This window comes from Salvelinus sp. IW2-2015, linkage group LG25 (genome assembly GCF_002910315.2).
Source record: "Salvelinus sp. IW2-2015 linkage group LG25, ASM291031v2, whole genome shotgun sequence".
Classification (NCBI taxonomy): Eukaryota; Metazoa; Chordata; class Actinopteri; order Salmoniformes; family Salmonidae; genus Salvelinus; species Salvelinus sp. IW2-2015.
The window spans coordinates 16,450,075-16,475,151 of NC_036865.1; the positions used below are offsets into that span (position 1 = coordinate 16,450,075).

The window sequence follows — 25,077 nt, forward strand, 5'->3', positions numbered from 1 at the left end:
TTGGAATTCATATAARACGCATATTTGTATCCTCTAGTGAACCACACAATAAGTGACAGGCAAACATGGAGGATTAAATCATTCAGAATGTAATTCAGAAAAAGTAGGATGACAAACTTTCAAAAGTTTTCTGAACAACAACCCCCGCTTTGTCTGAGTGTTAACAGGAGGAGGAGTCTGTGGTGGTACGCTTTAAGGAACAGGTGACACTCTGGCCTGGTGGAGTGACCGTCTGCTGTGACCTCAGGGCAGAGAACAACCATTGTGTTCAGACAATAGGCACAACTGCATAATGCCTCACTACAGACATAAATAGCATCTCAGATCAGATGACCACCATGGTATGTAATAACATAGTTATATATAGACAATATGTTMCAATAAGGTCAGATAAGAAATATCTTACTCTTTAAAGTAAAATATAATATCTTAGAACACTTACACAATATTTCATTTTGTGTAACAGTTTTGAGAACAGTCAGTCAGCAGACAGTACAGTGGCAAGAAAAAGTATGCAAACCCTTTGGAATTACCTGTATTTCTGCATAAATTGGTCATAAAATTTGATCTGATCTTCATCTAAGTCACAACAATAGACAAACACAGTCTGCTTACACTAATAACACACAAGCAATTATACATTTTCATGTCTTTATTGAACACACTGTGTAAACTTTCACAGTGTAGGGTGGAAAAAATGTGAACCCTTGGATTTAATAAYTGGTTGACCCTCCTTTRGCAGCAATAAMCTCAACCAAACGTTTTCTGTAGTTGCRGAYCAGACCTGCACAACGGTCAGGAGGAATTTTCAACCATTCATCTTTACAAAACTGTTTCAGTTCAGCAATATTCTTGGGATGTCTGGTGTGAACTGCTCTCSAGRTCATGCCACAGCATCTCAATCGGGTTGAGGTCAGGCCTCTGACTGGGCCACTCCAGAAGGTGTATTTTCTTCTAATGAAGTTATTCTGTTGTTGATTTACTTCTGTGTTTTGGGTCGTTGTCCTGTTGCATCACCCATCTTCTGCTGAGCTTCAATTTGCGGACAGATAGTCTAACATTCTCCTGCAAAATGTCTTGATAAACTTGGGAATTCATTTTTCCGTCGATGATAGCAAGCTGTCCAGGAGCTGAGACAGCAAAGCAGCTCCAAACCATGATGCTCCCTCCACCATACTTTACATTTGGGATGAGGTTTTGATGTTGGTGTGCTGTGCTGTGCCTTTTTTTGTCCATACATAGTGTTGTGTGTTCCTTCCAAACTCAACTTTAGTTTAATCTGGCCACAGAATATTTAGCCAGAAGTGCTGTGGAACATTCAGGTGCTCTTTTGCGGACTTCAGACGTGCAGCAGTGTTTTTTTGGACAGCAGTGCCTTCTTCCGTGGTGTCCTCCCATGAACACCATTCTTGTTTAGTGTTTTATGTATCTTATACTCGTCAACAGAGATGTTAGCATGTTCCAGAGATTTCTGTAAGTCTTTAGCTGACACTCTAGGATTCTTCTTAACATCATTGAGCATTCTGCATTGTGCTCTTGCAGTCATCTTTGCAGGACGGCCACTCCTAGGGAGAGTAGCAACAGTGCTGAACTTTCTCCATTTATAAATAATTTTTTATTACCATGGACCGATGAACATCAAGATTTTTAGAGATACTTTTGTAACCCTTTCCAGCTTTATGCAAGTCAAACATTTTCATCTTAGGTCTTCTGAGATCTCTTTTATTCGAGGCATGGTTCACATCAGGCAATGCTTCTTGTGAATAGCAAACTCAAATTTTGTGAGTGTTTTTTATAGGGCAAGGCAGCTCTAACCAACATCTCCAATCTCGTCTCATTGATTGGACTCCAGGTTAGTTGACCCCTGACTCCAATTAGCTTTTGGAAAAGTCATTAGCCTAGGGGTTCACATACTTTTTCCAACCTACACTGTGAATGTTTAAATKATGTATTCAATATAGACAAGAAAAATACAATAATTTCTGTGCTATTAGTTTAAGAACACTGTGTTTGTCTATTGTTGTGACTAAGATGAAGATCAGATCAAATTTTATGAGTAATTTATGCAGAAAACCAGGTAATTCCAAAGTGTTCACATACTTTTTCTTGCCACTGTATGTTAGAATCAATGCCCTCCAACCCCTAGCCATGGCTGCACCCCTGCACAATCATGTGAAATCCACAGATTAGGGTCTAATGAATTTATTTCAATTGACTGATTTCCTTACACTGTATGAACTGGAACTTAGTAAAATCTTTTAAATTGTTGCATGTTGCGTTTATATTTTTGTTCAGTATAACTGATTTCTGGTCACTATGTGATAGCATTTGTTATTAGTCAGGAGACACAATTGCATTCAAAATGTGACCTGCATTAGACAAATCACCCACATTATGTCTGTACACGCTGAAAGAGACAATGTTAGTAATTTCCACATGCCTATTATCTATAGTTTTCCTTCCTCTTTAAGAACACACAGCTTGCTGTTCAGAACATTACATGTGATACACTCCCTACTGAGGGTAACCATAGGGACTGCTGGTTTGACTGACACACACACACACAACGTGTGACTTTGCCTCCTCTGTGACAGCCGAGCCACTGGTGTAATCCTCAAGCTTTTCAGATTACTCCAGTTGGAGTCACATTCTACACCATCCTACACTGGGTCAGTTTTCTATGTTGTCTGTGTCAAAGCAGARAGCTGACAGTCTGTCCACTAGCCCAGTCTGTAATATGGACAGGACATTCTCTAGTCTAGACAAAATCCTCACCCTCTCTGCTCTATGACTGTGCTTTTAATTTGCATATTCATTAGGTAGAAAACAAAGTGTATATCTATCCAATAAGAAAAAGACAGCGGATTAACCTGGTTAACCTCACTACACAGCTGACTATCCCTGAGCATGCGTCTCAGCAAGCCAACGAATATAGTTAATAACAATGGATTGCACCGAGCAAGGCCTGGCAAGGGACATACTGTTGGAAAGGCCTGCTAGAGTGCTAGTTGAAATAGTTTTTCTAAAGAAAAGATGAGCCTCAGTGTACCACACAAAACGGGTTATACTAAAAGGCCTTGACTATTCGTACCTAAACCCAGTCCTCATACGCTTTCAACATGAGCATCTGTCTCACTCCCTTTCTCGTAACTACTTGTGTGTGTGTGTGTGTGGTGTGTGTGTGTGTGTGTTTGTGTGTGTGTGTTGTGTGTGTGTGTGTGTGGTGTGGGTGTGTTTGTTGTGTTGTGTGATGAGGAGAAAACTATTTGTGTTTCTGTTTCTGTGTGTTGTGTTGGTGTGTGTGTGTGTGTGTGTGTGTGTGTCAGTCCTTGCCAGGCAGCTGAAATAGACTCCGTGGGAGGGTGTTCTCTCTCCAGGCATCCGTTACAGCCACAGCCACGGTCACTTCTGCAGTGGGGCAGCCATCTGCGGCCATTGTCTCAGTTGCTCAACACAGGCTCACACGCATGGCTGCCCCCTAAAAGCCAGCCCCTCTACCCTCTGTCCTCCCCCTTCCTTCTCTGCCAAGGAAAAAATGACTTCTTAATCAGTCAAAGGCACAATAGTAATAGACTGTCCAACTAGAAATTAATTCAATTTCAAAGTAAGCTTTATTGTAGAGCTCTGGGGCTTTCAATTTTAGATGGTGAAATATGGTCATTTCATGGTATCCTATATATATGGGCCAATAAATATTATTCTGTACTTCATTTGAAGTGGTCCCACAATGGAACAATTTATTTAGARTTGACTCTTTCAGAAGTCAAGTCTATTGAAGTCAAACATAACAATACAAAATGTTAACTTGGTAAATAAAGCTTGTCTCCAGAATATGTTATGTTTACATTGTCTTCAAAAACTATTCACACCCTTTGACTTTTTCCACATTTTGTTGTGCTACAGACAGCATTTAAAATTGATTAAATTGAGATTGTGTCACTGGCCTACACACAATACCCCATAATGTAAAAGTGGAATGTCTTTTGAGATTTTTACAAATTGAAAAAAAATGAAAAGCTGAAAAGTCTTGARTAAATAAGTATTCAATACCTTTGTTATGGCAAGCTTATGGCAAGTCCAGGAGTACAAATTTGCTTAACAAGTCACATAATAAATTGCATGGACTCACTATGTGTGCAATAATAGTGTTTAACATGATTTTTTAACAACTACCTCATCTCTGTACCCCACATTTAATTATACGTAATGTCCGTCAGTTGAGCAGTGAATTTCAACCACAGATTCAACCACAAAGACGAGGGAGACTTTCCAATGCCTTGCAAATAAGGGCACCTATTGGTAGATGGGTAAAAAAAAATAGGAAAAAAAGCAGACATTGAATATCCCTTTGAGCATAGTGAAGTTAAACTTTGGATGGTGTATCAATACACCCAGTCACTACAAAGATACAGGTGTCCTTCCTAACTCAGCTGCTGGAGAGGGATGAAACCGCTCAGGGATTTCAATGTTGACTTTAAAACAGTTAGAGTTTAATGGCTGTGATAGGAGAAAACTAAAGATGGATCAACAACATTGTAGTTACTCCATAATACTAACCTACATGACAGAGTGAAGAGAAGGAAGCCTGTACAGAATACAAATATTCCAAAACATGCATCCTGTTTACAATAAGGCACTAGAGTAAAACTGCAAAACATTTGCCAAAGTAATGAACTTTATTTTGTGAATACAAAGCATTATGTTCGGGGCAAATCCAACACAACATATCACTGTGTACCACTCTTCATATTTTCTAGCACGGTGGTGGATGCATTTGCAAAAATTTCTGAAAACATGTTTTCACTTTGTCATTATGGGGTATTGTGTGTAGATGGGTTAAAAAGTATTTCATACATTTTGAATTCAGTCTGTAACACAACAAAATGTGGAATAAGTCAAGGGATATGAATACTTTCTTTAGGCACTGTATGTTTTAAACCTGGCTCAAAGTAGCAACAGGGGGTGCTAAAGTAACTAAGAGCTCTATTCAACCCGCATCCCGGAAGTTGAACTTTACAGCGTGATTGAATAGAGCCCTAAACTTTGGGGAAGGAACACGTGGGATATATAATCCCAAATGCTTCCACAGTGTGTACTCATACTCTAAACTGTAACTTTGGAGGCACACTCCCAATCACATCAAGGCCCTGCAGAGCATCCAATTTCAATACATCAAAGTGATTGAGRCCGGATGACAATGCACTTTATGTGAGGACTTGATGTGATAGGTAGAAGAAGACATTTCCAGCAGGTTAATTTMCCCTCTCCTTGGTCACACTTGATTTTTTAGAACTGATAACATCCAATGCCCTCCAGCCTCATTTGTTTTTACCTCATAACTTAAGTTTGTGTTTTGATACAGATGCTAGTCATAATGACGGTAATAATATACAAGACAAGTAAAGCAATTATTTGAACCAGTCTAAAACCAAATACATTAAATMATGTGTTACAAATTATGTGAACTATTTGTATCATGAAGGTGGAGTGATCACTTGAGCAAAACATTTTAAGTATATTATTCAGTCCATTTCAGGGAGTTGTAATTGTTCATCGGGTTTATCTATATTGTGCATAATGATGTAGTGCGTTTAAGACTGCATAGGCTACATGTATTAATGTTACTTTCCAGCAATATGTTTATGACGCTTCAATACAGTTGACAAAGTTGAATGCGACGCATGCGTTGGTGGGAGGGATTAACCACCAAGTAGGTAGGGCAAGTGGCTCAAGGACTGCACAATTTCATCTACTCCAGTTCATTTCAGTCTCTCTCTCTGCACATTACAGTCTGGACAAGAGGACCTTCAGTCTCACTGGCAGTTGTCATAAAATAAAATAGTTAAATATATGAGACAGCAGAGCGAGTTGAAATCCAACGAGGTTGTTTTGGAGTCGGATGAGTCCATGGACCAACAAGATTTTAGCGAGATGTCTGGTTATTCTATTAACGACGTCATATACTCCGAATGTTCCGCAATGGAGCAAATCGACACTTTTATGAAAAACGTTCAGGTGTTGCTGGATGCAGCAAATTACATTGAAAACCATGAAAAGAACAACGGAAGTAAGTAATGTGGTCTATTCTGGTGATTTCAGACGCAGACTGGCCAAGGCAGACAACAATGCAATGGACCGAAATGGCGACAAAAGACGCAAACATGAGAGGCAACCGTAAACATGAGGCAATTTGCCTGATTGTGAATCATATTTAAACCTATTATGCCAATGCAAATTGGTTTAAATGAAAGAGAGCCTATAGCCTACAAATAACAATACATGGTCAAAAACAAACCCGTGACATCGAATTACTTTCTCACCCTCTGGCATTTTCCATGAACGGTAACCGTATTTAAATGTATATTAAATTGCGCATTTTCGAATTGGATGAGACTTGCCTATGGCTCCATTAATTCCTTTCCTTAGAGACAGTCTAAACTAAACAGCCTAATGGTATCAGTGAAGGCATCCCTGTGTTTGTAAAATAGACTGTCTTCCTTTGAGCACGTCGAATTACGTATTAAAATATTTAGGCTACATAATAGGCTAATCGATCTATCAAACTCACTCACTTTTTTTTATTTTTACCTAGCCTACTCAACATTTAGCATAGGGTTTCCTTCAACTTCTATCTGTGGATGCCTGCAGGCCGAAGAAAAGCAATTTAATTCCTAGGCGGCCTGTTTATCTCAGACCAAAGTCAAATGAGGCAAATCAAACCTTTTACAAATGTTAATTTTCTTTGAGAAAACTCGACATATTGTGCAGAAACTGAATAGAAAAACCCTATAATTTCATCCCTATAATTTCTTTATTCCTGTCATTTGCGCTTCCTCTCTATCCACATGGAGCAAAATGTACCGTTTTGATTGGACTAAACACATGTTCCCATCTTCCGAGTCCTTGCAGTTATCCAACCAAACACAGGTTCAACTTTGACGTCGCATTCCGATTTGCAAAGTGTCTCTGGGATTTGTAGGCTTATAGACACTAGTCTTCTATATGYATTTGATTGCGTACTGTAATAGTCTACTATGTGATATTCCATCATTACCTAATTAATGAATAGGCCTATGTCTTGAAGAAAGAGTTCGATGGTATTTTTCAATAAACCATGTACAAAATATAGGTTTAGTCCTACGTGCTTTGCAGCACGAACACTAGGTTGCTGCTAATGATGTATATAAACTGGATCGATGACGTTGCTATTTATTGGCATTTAGGGGGGTTTGAAGCCACATGTCGGCCATATTGGCACTCCCCAGTAGTAGCAGGCCTCCATAGGAATGAATTATACAGTAATTCAATTAAACGTTTCAAGTACACAATTACATGTATTTAATATTTTTTGTTTTTGTAGTGGGGACAGTAACATTAGTTATCTCAAATAATTATACATTATGTTTAGCTCACATATAATTTAAAAGTATGCATTAAGGTGTCTGTAATATAATGCAATGTGTCAAAAACGAATGTAGATATTAATAAATGCATTTCTATAGCTTCCAAAACATTTTTAAGCTATACTGACATGCTTGGTGCCCAAATTGATGACATCTGATGAGTGGAGATGAACAGATTCGGTTCCGTCAGTTTCAGTCAGTTGTCCTGATGAGCCCACCCCATCTAGCTATTTTATGCTTGTGGATAGGAACTTCARCTGGAATTTTAAACTTGTCTGCCAAAGTTAGGACATGGGAGTGTTTAGAATAATTCAGTTTTTACAAGAGTGATTATTATTTTACAAAAATGAAATGTTAGATGTTAAAGCCATAACTTTGTACATTTTCGGTGAAAATCACTACAATACATCTTCTTTAGKTGTCACCCTGGCCTGATATTGGCTGCACTATCTAGTGGCCGCTTCCCTCTCCTTACTGTGGCAAGCGGGAGCAATGGACACTGTGTCCAGTGTGGTTGTGTTGCCGGCTTTCAGCGCAAACTCTCCCCATTGAGCAGTGTAGATTGCATCACAGTGACATCCAGATGGTAACAATCAATATTACAAGTTATTTCTCATGTAGGCAGCTATACTACTCTAAATAAAATCAAGTGGAATGGAAAGAATTGGAGATGGTGAACAAATCCAGATGACAAGTTTCAACTAGCACCATGCTGCTGTTGCCAGCATAACCTTGCTGGGCCTGGGAAGGGCTCATCAGGACGACTGCCTGAATGGTGGGGGAGTGCCAAGATGGAGGAACAGTGGCTTCAACACAGAGCCCCCTATCAGTAATCTAGTGTGTATATACAGTATATATAAATCACTTGTTGCTGCTCAAACAAAATAACCTTGATCGAATTTATCCCAAAATGCATTGCAGGTGGCTTTAAAACTGTCCTCTTGTCAGCTGTTGAGAAGGTAAACGACAGTGTTGGGTCAAGCTACAGCCATATATATACACACACACTACATTCAAACATTTGGGGTCACTTAGAAATGTCCTTGTTTTTGAAAGAAAATAAGAAAAAATGTCCATTAAAATAACATCAAATTGATCTGAAATACAGTGTAGACATTGTTAATGTTATAAATGACTATTGTAGCTGGAAACTGSAGATTTTTTWATGGAATATCTACATAGGCGTACAGAGGCCCATTATCAGCAACCATCACTCCTGTGTTCCAATGGCACTTTGTGTTAGCAAATCCAAGTTTATCATTTTAAAAGGCTAATTGATCATTAGAAAACCCTTTTGCAAATATGTTAGCACAGCTGAAAACGGTTGTACTTATACACACTGAGTATACCAAATATTAGGTACCCCCCCCAGTGTTGATACACACAGGAAACTGTTGAACTTGAAAAACCCAACAGCTTTGCAGTTCTAGACACAAACCTGTGCGCCTGGCACCTACTACCATACCCCGTTCAAAGGCACATGAATCTTTTGTCTTGCCCATTCAACCTCTGAATGGCACACATGCACAATCATGTCTCAGTTGTCTGAAGGCTTAAAAATCCTTCTTTAACCCATCTCTTCTCCTTCATCTACACTGATTGAAGTGGATTTAACAAGTGACATCCAACATGAATCATAGCTTTCACCTTGATTCACCTGTTCAGTCTATGTCATGGTAAGAGCAGGTGTTCTTACTGTTTTGTATACTTAGTGTATATTTCATCACCAGAATGTGAACATGGATATGCCTCAACATACCCTGCAACTCAGAGCACGCATCATCAGAGACAAAGGAAATTCAAGAATAAGAAAATTGACAATATTCACAACAGGTAAATTAATCTTGTCATAATTATTCATAACTCTTATTATAAATACCCATGTTACAGTTGCATGATAACATTTAGTTTTTATCCCTTCTTCATTATTGGACTTGGCTCCAACATCAGTCAAATGTGGGGAAAAAGACTGTGCAACTAGAAACTGTCAAACCAGTCTTTTGTTCTCTCTTGCTAACATATCTTGTTTTTTGATTTATGTCTATAACCTGTCCATTTTCTTTTACACCCAGGTCAGCACACAATGAGCTGGAAAAAAACAGGTGAGTCAGAAGGGGTTGTGACCATCATTCTGTGTTAGAGTCCATTACGAGTATTTCCATTGACAGTTAATGGTTATTATTGATCAATCTCCGTAAGTACTACATTTGCATTAATCTGCCATTTTCTTCTCTACTCCATTCCCCACCGAACTGTGATTTGCTCACACAACTGTGTACTACGGGGTAAAACACTTGAGTTACAAGATAATTCATTAGTCAAAGAGATATTGTGCTTATATCTTATGGTKCATTATGTGTCCACAAAATCATTCAACTGTGCAGACCGATACATGGTTTGATAGCACACATATAATACAGGGATGGAAATATTGTTTTTCTACAAATTTCATACAATTTTAAGTAATGTGGCAAATAGCTATTTCCGGGGAGTTTATCTCTAGAGCAAGCTGTCTTGTCAAAATGGAACTTCAAGCTRATAATCCAAAATACTCTGGAGGCTGCATATATTTTTGGATATCCTGGTGATATGCTAAATATATTGACCCACAATTTGAAATGTAATACTGACTTATTTATTATTTCATGGCTGGACTTCAAACACCACTTATTTGATCAACATCTTCACAATTTCAAGCTTGTTTGTACAGTGGTGGTCATGCTAGCATTCTGGGGGTAGCATAATGCATAGAACAAAGATGTCTGTTTTGCAAGGCAAATTAGGGCGTGTAGTCCAGTACAGGTTCTTAACCATACGTTTCCACAGTTGKAACTGGAACTGCTTGTTTTAGACGGTGTGCCTCCCTCCACATAAACTAAGCTTTTCTGTGCATTGAAAACCAGCTTATTGCACAGGACCTGATCTTTGTTTCCAATGAAAAGCACATGTCAGGGCACAGTTCCCAAAATACAGTGACAAGTGCTAATCTGGAGAGAGCAGCCAGTGTGGGAATCATGTAGATCACAGAGAGCGAAGGGCCAGGCATCTGGATGATAAAACGTAATCTCAAACAGACTCTTTGTACTACAAAGGTTTGGTTATCATTAGCCAGACAGGAGTTGACATCCCAACTTGACCTACATTTCAATACATTTGATAGTAAGAATAATGCCCTTCCAAATGTAGACACTAGGATGTTCAGTTTTTATGGTGCAAAGGCCCTGGCCTTAAAATGAGATTGTCTGCCTGCCTTCCTGTCAGCTCATAGCTCTGGGCACAGACTATGTATTCCACCTAAGTAATGGATTAGCCTGTCTATCCAACAAAATTGAAAAAAATATAAAGGGTCTGCTTTTATAGGTAAAGTCATTACTAAAAAACAGATCAATGTCTGATTTGTCCAAATATATGAATTTATTCATCCATCGATGTGGAGGGGATGGGAATAATAGGGTCTCATCAAGGAATTAATTTATGTATAAAATCAATCATGTCATTCAATTCCAGGAATTGTATCTGGATGTAGAGAGACTGTTCCTATTATWGTTTTCACTAAAGATTAGTCCTCTATTGTTTCTTCCCCCTCTCAGACGAGCACATCTCCGCCTGTGTTTGGAGAGGTTAAAGATGCTGATCCCACTGGGACCAGACTGCAGTCGGCACACTACCCTGGGGTTGCTTAACAAGGCCAAGGGTCACATTAAGGTATTGTAGTCAACAATGCCGCCATGGTGGTGTCATGGGGACCATGGTGTCATGGGATCTGGTGAATGGTTAAATTGAAGCCCCTAGCCTATGGATAGAGAAGCTTTGTGCTCCCATGACCTGCCATAGCACTGCAGCACAGAAACACAATGTGATCTACTTTCTCAGCCTGCAAATCACTTGCTACCCCTGACTGCACACTTCTGGGCCTGACTCAAGCAAATCCAATGGAACTTAAGCAAATCCAATGAAAATGTGAATATACCTTTAATGGGTCTAACTGATTGATCAAACATGATTGGTTAGAAAGGTTTYCCCCCCATTTTATCTAGTTGTAGATGTAGTTTGGACAGGGCCAGCTCTAACGAGAGAAACATTTACGTTTTAAAGTTAATTTCCTGAAATTGTACACATTTTGCAATGGGTGTACAGAAGATTTTGCAGTTTTGAATGAAGTTTTCTGCAATTCTACACATTTTGCAATGAGGCAGAGTGAACTTWGCAATTTTATACAAAATGTCATGCAATTCTATTCGTTTTGCTATGGGACATTTTTGCAGTTTTACAGCTAATTTCCTGCAATTCTACATATTTTGTAATGACTTATGCCTAATTATATCTGAGTGAGAATGACAAAATCTATGGGGGCCCACTGGAGGTCAGGGCTCCTGGGCACGTGCCCTGCATGCCCGGTTTGGTATTCGGCCATGATTACTACAAGTTTAGATAGTCTAGCCAGCTATCTAACTACCAATCTAAAAATAGTTAGCCGACATGCCTAATTGAGTGACTGACATAGCCTACTCTAACAAGAGAGAAACTGCTGATGCACARCCAAATGTCACCAGGTGTATTTTCCTATTCTTACTCTCAATAGTAAGTTGAGACCCCAATGGAGTTCCTAAAAATATATATATACAGTACCTTTCGGAAAGGATTCAGACCCCTTGACTTGTTCCACATTTTGTTACGTTACAGCTTTATTTTAAAATGGATTAAATAAAAYATTTTCCTCATCAATCTACACATAACACCTCATAATTACAAAGTCAAAAACAGGTTTTTAGACATTTTAGCAAAAACAGAAATACCTTATTTACATAASTATTCAGMCCCTTCTGCTATGAGACTYGAAATTAAGCTCAGGTGCATCCCATTTCCATTGATCATCCTTGATGTGTTTATACAACTTGAGACCAACTGTGGTAAATTCAATTGATTGGACATGATTTGGAAAGGCACACACCTGTCTATATAAGGTCTCACAGTGCATGTCAGAGCAAAAACCAAGCAATGGGGTCGAAGGAGTTGTTCATACAGCTCCGAGACAGGATGTGTCAAGGCACAGATCTGGGGAAGGTTACAAAAACAATTCTGCAGCATTGAAGGTCCCCGAGAACACAGTGGCCTCCATCATTCCTAAATGGAAGAAGTTTGGAACCACCAAGACTCTTCCTAGAGCTGGCCGCCCGGCCAAACTGAGCAATCAAGAGAGAAGGGTCCTGGTCAGGGAGGTGACCAAGAACCTGATGGTCACTCTGACAGAGCTCCAGAGTTCCTCTGTGGAGATAGGAAAACCTTCCAGAAGGACAACCATCTCTGCAGCACTCCACCAATCTGGTCTTTATGGTAGAGTGGCCAGACGGAAGCCACCCCTCAGGAAAAGGCATATGACAGCCTGCTTGGAGTTTGCCAAAAGGCACCGAAAGACTCTCAGACCATGAGAAACAAGATTCTCTGGTCTGATGAAACCAAGATTGAACTCTTTCGCCTGAATGCCAAGCGTCACGTCTGGAGAAAACCTGCTACCATCTCTACGGTGAAGCATGGTGGTGGCAGCATCATGCTGTGTGGATGTTTAACAGTGGCAGGGACTGGGAGACTATTCAGGATCGATGGAAAGATGAACGGAGCAAAGTAGAGAGAGATCCTTGATGAAAACCTTTCCAGAGTACTCAGGACCTCAGACTGTGGCGAMGCTTCACCTTCCAACAGGACAACGACCCTAAGCACACTGCCAAGACAACGCAGGAGTGGTTTCGGGACCAGTCTCTGAATATCCTTGAGTGGCTCAGCCAGAATCCGGACTTGAACCYGATCTAACATCTCTGGAGAGACATGRAAATAGCTGTGCTGTGACGCTCCCCATCCAACCTGACAGAGCTTGAGAGGATCTGCAGAGAAGAATGGGAGAAACTCCAAATATAGATGTTCCAAGCTTGTAGTGTAATAACCAAGAAGACTTAAGGCTGTAATTGCTGCCAAAGGTGCTTCAACAAAGTACTGAGTAAAGGGTCTGAATACTTGTGTTAATGTTATATTTCAGTTTTTTATATTGAATACATTAGCAAATATGTGTTTTGTCATTATGGGGTATTGTGTATAGATTGATGAGGAACAAAAACAATTACATCCATTTTAGAACAAGGCTGTAACATAACAGAATGTGTAAAAGGCAATGGGTCTGAGTACTTTACGAATACAATGTATTCTTTGGGGGGGGGTGGGGGTGACTGCTTAAGCCTGCAACCGGCCCTGAGTCTGGAGAACCTATTTGTCTCCCCCTTGTTAACTCAGAAAAAGCCTTTGCAGTGGATCTGAGATGTTTGGCACATTACTGTGTTTCAGAGTTAAAATACAAAATTAAAGGAAGTGTGGCTTGTATGTTCAGCCTTAACCAACACAGCTGTTGCCTTTGTTTTCCTCCAAGCAGCAAATACAGGTCTACAATTGGCCATCATACAAAAATGTCAGGAATTACTTTGCCACTACAGCCGTTTGGATCTGTTGGTATTTTTAGCCTGGTCTGATGTGGATGAATTCACATATGATTATTCAGGCTCAGAAGAACACAACACACAGTTTGTCCCTCAATCTTGAATGTTGCAAGAGTAGAGTAAAATGAAAATAAAAACATTAAATTAAAAATGTTTGTAAATGGCAGCTGTTGAAGATTCTATAATTTGTACAGTAAAACTGAATGTGTACTGTGAGACAGAGTGCTGTGTTTTTTTGTATTTATTTATCCTTTATTTAATTAGGCAAGTCAGTTAAGAGCAAATTCTTATTTTACAATGACTGCCTACCCCGGCCAAACCCTCCCCTAACCCTGACGACGCTGGGCCAATTGTGTGCCGCCCTATCGGACTCCCGATCATGGCCGGTTGTGATACAGCCCAGGATCGAACCAGGGTCTGTAGTGATGCCTCTAGCACTGAGAGGCAGTGCCTTAGACCGCTGTGCCACTCGCGATGTGCAGATGTCTGAGGAAATTTGATAAATAGCTGCTCTTTARCCTACACCATTTATATGTTAAATAAAGGTTACATTTAAAAAGTATATATATATGCAATTATTATTAATAAAATATGAAGGGTTATGCACACATTAGGTTGATTAACTCTCTCTCCTCTCTGTATGTTTGTAGAAACTAGAGGAGATGGACCGGAGGAGCCAGCACCAGCTGGAAAGCCTGGAGCGAGAGCAGAGGTACCTGCAGAGGCAGCTGGCCCACCTGCAGACCCCCGGAGGCAGAGACAGGGACAGGGTCCGTATGGACAGCCTAGGTTCCCCTTTGGCCTCAGAACACTCTGACTCGGACCAAGGTGAGCCAACCATTCCACAGAGCTTAGTCCCTTAGAGATAGAGGGAACAGAATAATCTGAAACACACCCCAAACAAAAAGCAAATGCACCCAACACATTTGTAGTCACAAGCTTGATGTAGTCATTGTGTGTTATGAATATGGGAGCAAATACTCAACTTTTTGCTTCTTTAATACATATAGGTGAATTTGTCCCAATACTTTTGGTCCCCAAAAATGGGGGGGGGGGCTTATGGACAAAAAGTGCTGTAATTTCTAAACTGCTCATCGCGATATGGATGAAAATACCCTCAATTTAAAGCTGACAGTCTGCACATTAACCTCAGTCACTGTTTCAAATTGAAAATCCAAAGTGCTGGTGTAGTGCCAAAACAAAACAGTCACTGTCCCAATACTTTTGGAGCTCACTGTATTTTGTCTGACAGTGGCAATGTTATATTATACTAAGACAGTTTAGTTCAGTTCCATTTCAAACCAGTCAATAGAATGTACATGTGTTACAGTCTATATAATGTAGCATTGGGTGTCATCAAGCATTAATTGTCACTCAATACATTTACCTGATTAATAAGTGTGGGAGTATCATTATTACATATTTTCCTCTGACTCTAATTTCTGTAGAAGAGATCAAGGTGGACGTGGAAAGCACTGACCTCTCCCATGGAGATTTGGACAGTATCAGCACCAATGGCTGCAGTGACTTGGAAGACCACAACAGTCGGCAGAGCCTGGCCAGCGACGAGGGCTACTCCACCTGCAGTCTAAAACTGGCCTTTTCCTCCTAAGAACCAGCCTGAAGCTCCTCATCCACCCTTGCAGTCTAAACTGGCCTTCTAAGAATCATCCTGAAGCTCCTCATCTACACCTGCAGTCTAAACTGGGCTTCTAAGAACCAGTCTAAAACTCCACTCCACCTGCAGTCTGTAACTGGTCCTCTACTACGAACCAACCTGAAGTTCAACTCCTTATGCAGTCTAAATCTGGACTCACCTCCTAAGAACCAGCCTAAATCAAGAACCAGCTAAAAGCTAAACCCCACCTACAGTTTGGAAGGACAGATCTTACCTCAACTGTAAAATCTTGACTCTGATGTGTCTGTTACCCATCTCCTCCTAAAACCAGCACAAAAACTATATAAAACCAGCCAGAAGCTCACCAGTGACAAGGGCAACTTTTTCCCCCACTTTGGAAACCCCTAGCAGATGACCATCTGAGAAAAGAAACAATTCTTGTCAATCACCAAGCAAGTTACTAGGGCTTCTCTATCTCCAATCCAAACCGTTTTTCTTATACAGTACCCACAGTTATACCCCAAATCTTTGACAAGCCACCAATGTTATTCCTACCTTTATGATTAAGAAATGTATTTATTTTYCCAATATTTATCGTGCTGTACTGTYTTGGTCACACTTGAATTATGAAATGAATGGATAATATTATTTGGATGTTTTGACAACTGTAATGTTTGGTTTTATATAAGTCTTGTGGTTTTGAACTGAGCGTTGACAAGTTCTTAGACAAAAGCTAGTGCAATGGTACATGACACGCTAAATGTATCACTCTGGTCTGTTGTGAGATTGACATTTATCCCCGTTGAGATGTCAAAATAATTGTTTGTATACATTAGGCAGCTATGAGATATACCGCACTTCAAGGCCCAAGCACAATTCTGAAGCAATAACACTTGCCATTTCATGTCAACTCTTGAGTTGGCTGTTTTAGGCACACCATTTTGGCCGTCAACACCAAATTGAATGTGCTTGTTTTGTAACTTCAATAGCTTTAATTACAAATAGTAATCAATATTAAGATAATGGTTTGAACAAAAGTCATGTTGCATGTGTATTGAATGTAGGTCTCCATTTTTTCATCATGGGCTTTGGATTGATCAGTTGAGAGCTCATGTCTTTGTATTGATGAACACATGGCAGAGTTTTTACTTAGTAACTTATTTGTTGCATTGTAGCTGAGAAGCATTCCAATGTTAAAACCCTGACACTGTATATTCTGAGTATTTATGTACAAAAATCACACTTTCCCCCAATTGCACTGCAAGACTATTCCACTAACCAAATTGGAAATGTCATTTTATGACCATACCCATATTTTTGTGGTACAACTAAATAGATTATCACCACCAACTGTGTCTTAACATGGCTAAATTGACTCTTGCACAGGTTTCTTAGTTCCAAGTCTTTATTCAATGTCAGTGTTGGGTAATTTGTAAAATGCACTATGAAAAAGACTTGTTCTAAGAAAGTGTCTCTTAACACTACTGCGCTAAATCAGCCATCAAAGGTGACTTTTACAAAAKAACATGTTGCTGGCCCCCTGCCACCATTTTGTGTTTCCTGGTAGTGGTCCCTTAAACTTGATCAATAAACCTCTACCACCCCATGTACCTATACAGTGTCCAGTTGTTCCTAGTTATTGGTGTGTCAAAGCTATAATCATATATACACTATTCATTACTGAAATCATGTATTTTCTATGCAGTACACTTCTGCGCTAGCACCAGACAGATGCAATAAATCACAAACATAGGAGACTACACAACTCATCCCTGATTTTAATTGAGAAAAAGAAAAGCTTACGTCGCCAGCAGTGATACAAGGTCATTGATGTACATCACGGAAACAAAGATGGTACAAAATGCATTACTGCCATCTGGAGGAACTGTTAAACATTCAGTACCAATATGGAAACCTACTCGTAATTTCAGGGCAAAATGAGAGGGACATCTTACCTCAACAAAAATGACAATTTGTTTTACTGTAAATGTACAAAACTGAAATGCTTTAAAAATAGTTATTACCACTAAACAGCAAAAAGTAAAAATGTCTAATATAGTCCAGTTCACCCTGAAAAAGCTATAAAAAATGTGTAACATTGAAACATGCACATATTATAGTTTTTGCCTTTGTTGCATCCAGAAAGATACAGCAACCCAGACTAATGTCACCACAATCTAAACACTTGAGTACACTTATTTGTGCTGATCCATTACAGGGGTAATTTATTTTATTAAGAATTCTGCTGTTCTATATGACATACCGGTAAGAACAATATTCCAATGAGCCAACCAATGGTGAGTAAGCGATTAGTTTCAAAGCTCCTTTACTTGAGTAACCTAAGCCATATAAACACAATGGTAAACACTGATCCTCCTACTATACAATGGGATACTTTAAACACCAAGAAAACATTTTTGGTCACTGTGGCATGAGATGCCTGACGTTATATTTGGATGTGTCGTGATACGTGGTCATGGGTTTGTCTGCTATGCCACATGTTCCTACTCCCACCTTTCCATTTACGCTCTCCGGCGATGCAAATATACTCCTCTTCACCTGCAAYACACAATGGAAATCTCAGACTATTTGTGATGGTACTCTCTCCTGCAACAAAGCAATGGCTGAAAATGTGCAAATAACATATGAAATGTTACTTAGTTTAAGACTAGAAGCGCAGAGACTGTCATTTTAACTTCACATGAATTTCAAATTGTAATATCTTTGCCATTTTTTAAGTCGTGTCCCCATTCATCCTTACATTTYCCTAAATAAGTCTATTTAACACACTGACGTTGTTAGAATGTCAATATCACAGAGTTTGTGTTATAAGCAGTTTGGGGAGGAAATGTAAACCCCCCCCCCTTTCACCGGACAGTTGGCTGCCCGTCTGATAACKGGGCCCATCGAAACTACATCAAAACTAATTTCATATATGATAGATGTAGCCTAAAGACAAGATTAAATTGACAAAAGTATGATGGGCGACAATATTATCAAATGCCAAATTGTAATTGATGCTTGCGTAGTTGACAAAGGGGGGACCAGAGMTTACCAAAAAGCGACTTCTTCAAATCACCCTACCGAGGTTCACACAGGTCAGATGTTTTGAAATGGCATATTCTAAGGTTTCTAAAAAACAAAATACTTTTGCCACAACAGGCTGCATTTCAAAATATCCCTTTTTTCAAGAACAACTGAAAATCCATGCATTCAACACGTGAGCACTCGCAGCATATAGCCTAGGCTACTAAACACAGACTAGTAACATAATACAACTTAAAATATGCTACTCTGTTATTTTGAAATAGATTTTCTTAGGTTGTTTCTTAAAACCTACCAAAATGAAATAATGATGGATTTCTTTGTGATGGATTTTATACTGAATTGTGGTGTGTTTTCATTTTTATGTATAGCCTACAGTAACAAACTAATGAAAATGCTACTGTATTTTTAAAATCACTTTTCCCCCCCAGACTCTAAATGTTACCTAATACTTTCATCAACATAACCAAATTATTATTTTTGCAATAGCATATATGAAATGTATTTGACTGTTTGAATGTTGAGTAAAAAAAATGACGGGGCCCGGCTTTTCTAGTGTTAAGATGTGTGTGTAAAGTAGATGAACATGTGTTACCTGTCCTTTCTTGTTCTTGTTGTAGGCCTTGTTGTTGAAACTTTGCCACTTGGATTTCTGGTCTTCTCGCTCCTGTTCCAGCTCCTTCATCCTCAGCACCTTCTTCTGGGCCTTCTTCTTCTTGTACTCCCTCTGGTCTGCTATCTGCTCTTTCCTGTCATGGCACGCACACACAAAGTTACAATTTTAGATCCTCCATGGACTGTTCGGGACATCATGGAAAAGTGAAAAMCTTCTGACCCTACACAGAACATATTTAACATAAGCGTTGTCTCCCCTACCTGGACTTKGGTTTTCCATCCTCCTCAGAATGCTTGCCCTCCTCGGCAGGTTTGAGGTTCTGCAGTGGCACCACCTCTGCGTTCCCGTAGCCGAAGAAGGTAATGGCCGCCGTGCCGTTCTCGCCGTCTATCTCCTCAATCTCAGCCTCATACACCCTGTCAAAGAATCACGGCTGTAAGCAGGTGAGTACGAGCCACAGACCCAAGCCCTACTACACAACATTGTGAAGAAATACAGTTGAGTGTTTGTTATTGTTCTTATTCAGGGCCTAGGCTCTTAATTAAAAATATCTCACAACAGTTTTGTCAGGTCTATCACTGCTTCATTGAATATATAAATTACAAGAGWGTAGGTCAAATGGTAAGTCAAGACCATAGTGTGCAAGCAAGATTAACAAAGATGACCTTCCCACTTAGCAGCATTGTAAAATTGGTCATGTATCAGTTGATTATTTTACACTGAACAAAACTATAAACGCAACACATAAAGTGTTGGTCCCATAATTATTTGGTGCTGGGGWCAATAAAAGGCCACTAAAATGTGTAATTGTTTATGGCGTTGTGTTGTGACGTCTCAAGTTGAGGGAGCGTGCAACTGGCATTTTGACTGCAGGAATGTCCAACAGAGCTGTTGCCAGAGAATTTAATGTTAATTTCTCTACCATAAGCCRCCTCCAAAGGAGTTTTAGAGAATTTGGTAGTACGTCCAAYCGGCCCCACAAGCGCAGACCACGTGGAACCATGCCAGCCCAGGACCACCACATCCAGCTTCTTCACCTGCGGGATCGTCTGAGACCAGCCAYCYGGACAGCTGATGAAACTGTGGGTTTGCACAACAGAAGGACCTCTGCACAAACAGTCAGAAATCTTCTCAGGGAAGCTCATCTGCGTGCYCGTCGTCCTCACCAGAGTCTTGACCTGACTGCAGTTCAGCGTCRTAACCGACTTCAGTGGGAAAATCTTCACTTTYGATGGCCACTGGCACGCTGGAAAAGTRTGCTCTCCACAGATGAATCCCGGTTTCAATTTTACCAGGCAGATGGAAGACCGTGTGTGGCATGGWTTGGGCAAGCGGTTTGTTGATGTCAACATTATGAACAGAGTGCCCCGTGGTGGGGTTTTGAAGGAGTTTTGAGGGAGCGTGCAATTGGCATGCTGACTGTGCAGGAMTGTCCACCAGAGCTCTTGCCAGATAATTTCATGTTAAGCCRCCTCTGTCATTTTAGAGAATTTGGCAGTACGTCCAACCGGCCTCACAAGCGCAGACCACGTTAATGGCATCGTGTGGGCAAGCGGTTTGCTGATGTCAACATTGTGCCCCATGGTGGCGGTGGGGTTATGGTATGGGCAAGCATAAGCTACGGACAACTAACAATTGCATTTTATCAATGGCAATTTGAATGCACAGRGATACCGTGACGAGATCCTGAGGCCCATTGTCGTGCCATTCATCCGCCACCATCACCTCATGTTTCAGCATGATAATGCACGGCCCTACGTCRCAAGGACCTGTACACAATTCCTGGAAGATGAAAATGTCCCAGTTCTGTCACCCATTGAGCATGTTTGGGATGCTCTGGATCAACAGCGTGTTCCAGTTCCCGCCAATATCCACCAACTTCACACAGCTATTGAAGATTGAGACAAAATTCCACAGGCCACAGTCAACAGCCKGACAAATTCTATGTCAAGGAGATGTGTCGCGGTACATGATGCAAACGGTGGTCATATTGACTGGTTCTGATCCACGCCCCTACCTTTTTTTAAGGCATATGTGACCAACAGATGTATATCTGTATTCCCAGTAATGTGATATCCATAGATTAGGGCCTAATTAAWTAATTTAAATTGCCTGATTTCCTTTTATGAACTGTAACTCAGTAAAATGTTTGAAATTGTTGCAGGTTGCATTTATATTTTTGTTCAGTGTAGGTTAATATTGACTGAGRAACTTCTGGTGACACTCACTGTCCATCCTGACTCCACACAGTCATACACCTGTCCCCAACGCTCCAGCTGTGTTTCAGGGGGGCTGCATCGGAGCTGTTGGCACTAGCAGTACCTTCAGAGGGCTGCGACGTCAGGAGGTCTTTTGTCAAGTCTATGACTTCCTGTGAAGGATACATAACATTGAGGTCATTTTGTTCCGAGATAATAATCACATTTGAAGACAGRCACACTAAGAAACCTATTGACACTCATTGACTTAAAAACCAAAAAATGTCATGGCTAATACTCGTGACATGGATAGCTAGTTACCGATAAGTCTTTCTGTAATTTGAGAAGGTCTTCATTCTCAGGATCGGTTGATAAGGCGGCTTCCACTTGTTGTAACTGGGCTTTGTAGCTGCCCAACTGTTTCAACAAATCCTCTGACATCTAATAATGGACAATGAAAGGGGGGGATACAACAGAGTAAAATTACACTTGAAACAAAGTAACAATAGCGAATAAACAACTCAGCGAGGATGGCAAGGCAGTGGAAAGATTTGCAAGGCGGAGCCAGGCTACTCGCAAGTCGTCGCAACTAACGGGGTTTGGACAGTGAAKGACTATTTAAATGTKTTATTGTTTTGGTCTTTGCATTCTTTCATTATTTTTGGTGATGTTTATTACAATTCAGCTTTTAGCTGTGAATGGGTAACATGATTTATATTTTTGAAGAGGACCACAATGGAAATAAGTTGTGTTATCCTAGACATTTTTGAATGCATTGTATCCACATGTGCTTGTATTGTGTTTTTAAAGTGTCAAATAAAATCAATACATTTCTACTACTTTGTTAGTGGTGCTAACTATCTATACATTAACAACAAATATGGTTGTCACTAGTTACCACAGCCACAAAGTCAAAATGGGCTACATCGTAAAAATTCATTTAAACTAAAATGTGYTTTTTGTCTTCATTTAAGGTTAGCCGTTGATTATGACTCTTAGTGCCATTACATTACACATAAGAGTCATTGGACGAAGGCTTCTTTTGTAAGGGGGGGGTTATGAGTGGCAGTCCGGTTTTGGAAGCAAACGTCATATTTCCTAGGGTTAGGCTAGCTCAATATTGGACTAACGTTACTCCTTAATCAAAGAACATTACATGTTCTGTGGAAAGGATGAATTGACTATKGATTCCACTCTCAATTACAGTATTGTTCTATAAACAGAAATCGCTACTTCCAATCACAAAAAATKATTTCACAAATACAAAATACACATTTACTCGACAATTTTTTAACCGGTTTTATAAACTGGATGTAACGAGCCCTGAACGCTGATTGKCTGACAGCCGTGGTATATCASACTGTATACCACGGGTACGACAAAACATATTTTTACTGCTCTAATTAAGTTTGTAACCAGTTTATAATAGCAATAAGGCACCTCGGGGGTTTGTGGTATATGGCCAATATACCAYGGCTAAGAGCTGTATCCAGGCACTCCRCGTAACGCTTAACAGCCCTTAGCTGTGGTATATTGGCCATATACCACACCCCCCCACGCCTTATCGCTTAATTAACACAGTTAAAAATAACACCTTTGAGGCGTCTGCCTTCCGTTAAAACACAGTGGTGGAAAAAGTACCCAATTGTCATACTAAAAGTATAGATACATTAATTAGAAAGTTACTCAAGTAAAAGTCAGACAGTAAAATACTACTTGAGAAAAAGTCTAAAAGTATTTGGTTTTAAATATACTTACATATCAAAAGTAAATGTAGTTGCTAAAATATACTTAAGTATCAAAAGAAAAAAGTATAAATCATTTAAAATTCCTTATATTAAGCAAAGAAAACACCACAATTTTCGGATAGCCAGGGGCACACTCCCAACATTATTTACAAAAAGATGCATGTGTTTAGTTAGTCTGCCAGGCAATAAGCAGTAGGAATGACCACGTGTTCTCTTGATAAGTGCATGAATTTGACAATTTACCTGTCTGGCTAAGCATTCGAAATGTAACGAGTACTTTTGGTTGTCAGGGAAAATGTATGTAGTAAGAAGTACAACATTTTCTTTAGAAAWGTATTTCAGGAAAAGTTGTCAAATATAAATAGTGAAGTACACATACCCCCCAAAACAACTTGAAGTATAAATACTTTAAAGTAATACTTAAGTACTTTACGCCACTGGTGTTTGACAGCCAATTAGCACAGCTACTCCACTCGGTCTTCCATCTGTTTTCATAAACAAGCGCTGTAACATGGAAATATGTCCGCGTGGGAACCATAAACCCATAAAAGGTGAATATCAATTTAACCTTTTTTCCGCCGATTTGAAAATATATGATCTCTGCTCCTTATGCTTCCAAAACATAACCGCAAGCGATGCGTGTTAATGTTCAGACCGAGCGTCGCTGCTCTTAATTAACAAAAGTCCCCCCCTTCAGAAGACGTCTTTGTCCAAAGCAAATAACGTTACTTGTGTGAAATTGAATGACACTGAGTCATGATCAAGGGATATGGTTGGGCATAAGGTTAGCAGTGTGGTAAAGTTTATGGTTAGATTTAAAAACGGATTTTAAACAGAGATTGTAAAAATAGGCAGTTTATCTATAATTATGACTTTGTGGCAAGTTGTGACGACCAACAAATAGCAAATAAGTTAGCTAGCTACTATGCTAAGTAGTAGTAGGCTTAGCTAACGTTAGCTAGTTACATTTCGGTGTTAGGGGAAGGTTAACACATTTTCACTCGTTTTTAAAGTAACTAGTTAGTTATTGACCTATATTTCCATACTCTGATAGGTATAAAATCTAGCTACCGACTTTCAAATTCATTTCAAATAGGCATCACTAGCTAGAATGTTAGCTACCACTAGATAGCTAACGTTAGTAGCTAGGCCATCATCACAACCACAACACAGCGACCGCTGGCAGCAATGACAATTTTGGCAATAAAAAAACTCATTCAAAATGATTAAATGTTCATTAATAATCTTACCTTCCCGTATTTGCGTCAAATTAATACAGACTCAAGATATTCAGATTTTACTTTAATTGTTTCTAATAAAATCAAATCGTAGACAACAACAAAACAGTTCCCTTCCTCCTCAGCAAATTTTACCGGAAATGCCGATTGTTGATATAACATGTTCTTCTCGCGATACCACAGTATCCTAAAGTGTCATATCGTGGTTTGTCAGCAGATGGGGCTTTATCCCAATAATTTTTGTCCATGGTGATTCAATTTAACAATTGGGTCTTTGATTCGACTCCCTGACGAATTACCTGTAAAAGGTCAACTCTGACTGTAAATCTTATTCTATAATATGTTGTCTTCTTAAATAAAAGCCATTAAGTTGTCTTCATGTCAATTTAACCCCCGCTCCAATTAGTATATTAAACAATAATTTACTGCTTGCAGCGTTTATCTTGGKCTATTTCCTGTCATTAACATTTTTAACAATGTCTAATTTGGCTCATTAATAAACAGTAGACGTAGTCACAAAATACAAAATATATATGTATATCCGGAGAATATTCGGAATGACGATATATTGTCAATGTTCAGTTTGGAAAGCAGCAATACAACTAATCTGTAGCTGCGATAGTAGTTGGACCCCGCCCATAATTCCCACTGAAATATACTGACTGAGGAGCGAAGGCTCCAAACCATATATAAAGCAGCAATCCCATCCTCTGCCACATAAAGGTCTGT

At 39.6% G+C, this 25,077-nt stretch overlaps 2 protein-coding genes across 2 annotated transcripts; one reads left to right on the plus strand and one right to left on the minus strand.

The window, feature by feature from the left end:
* Nucleotides 1-5,709: 5,709 nt before the first annotated feature.
* LOC111951777 (max-interacting protein 1) lies at nt 5,710-16,037 on the plus strand. Its single transcript, XM_023969982.2, has 6 exons — nt 5,710-6,067; nt 9,134-9,236; nt 9,476-9,505; nt 10,994-11,108; nt 14,536-14,713; nt 15,334-16,037. Exons 1-6 carry the CDS (start codon nt 5,851-5,853, stop codon nt 15,495-15,497), a joined length of 807 nt encoding a protein of 268 aa, XP_023825750.1. The 5' UTR covers nt 5,710-5,850; the 3' UTR covers nt 15,498-16,037.
* A 1,224-nt stretch (nt 16,038-17,261) lies between these two features.
* smndc1 (survival motor neuron domain containing 1) lies at nt 17,262-24,499 on the minus strand. The gene is made up of 6 exons (XM_023969984.2): nt 24,361-24,499; nt 21,684-21,803; nt 21,393-21,535; nt 19,425-19,580; nt 19,144-19,297; nt 17,262-18,062 (listed from the first exon to the last, which is right to left on the minus strand). The coding sequence occupies exons 2-6, from the start codon at nt 21,801-21,803 to the stop codon at nt 17,925-17,927; spliced, it is 711 nt and encodes a 236-aa protein (XP_023825752.1). The 5' UTR covers nt 24,361-24,499; the 3' UTR covers nt 17,262-17,924.
* Between the last annotated feature and the right edge of the window lie 578 nt (nt 24,500-25,077).

Excerpts from the sequence above, each read along its gene's own strand:
- LOC111951777 (XM_023969982.2), top strand. The coding sequence starts at position 5,851 with ATGAGACAGCAGAGCGAGTTGAAATCCAACGAGGTTGTTTTGGAGTCG. Across the intron at positions 9,237-9,475 it reads ATTGACAATATTCACAACAG|GTCAGCACACAATGAGCTGG; the intron begins GTAAATTAATCT and ends TTTTACACCCAG. Across the intron at positions 14,714-15,333 it reads ACACTCTGACTCGGACCAAG|AAGAGATCAAGGTGGACGTG; the intron begins GTGAGCCAACCA and ends TAATTTCTGTAG.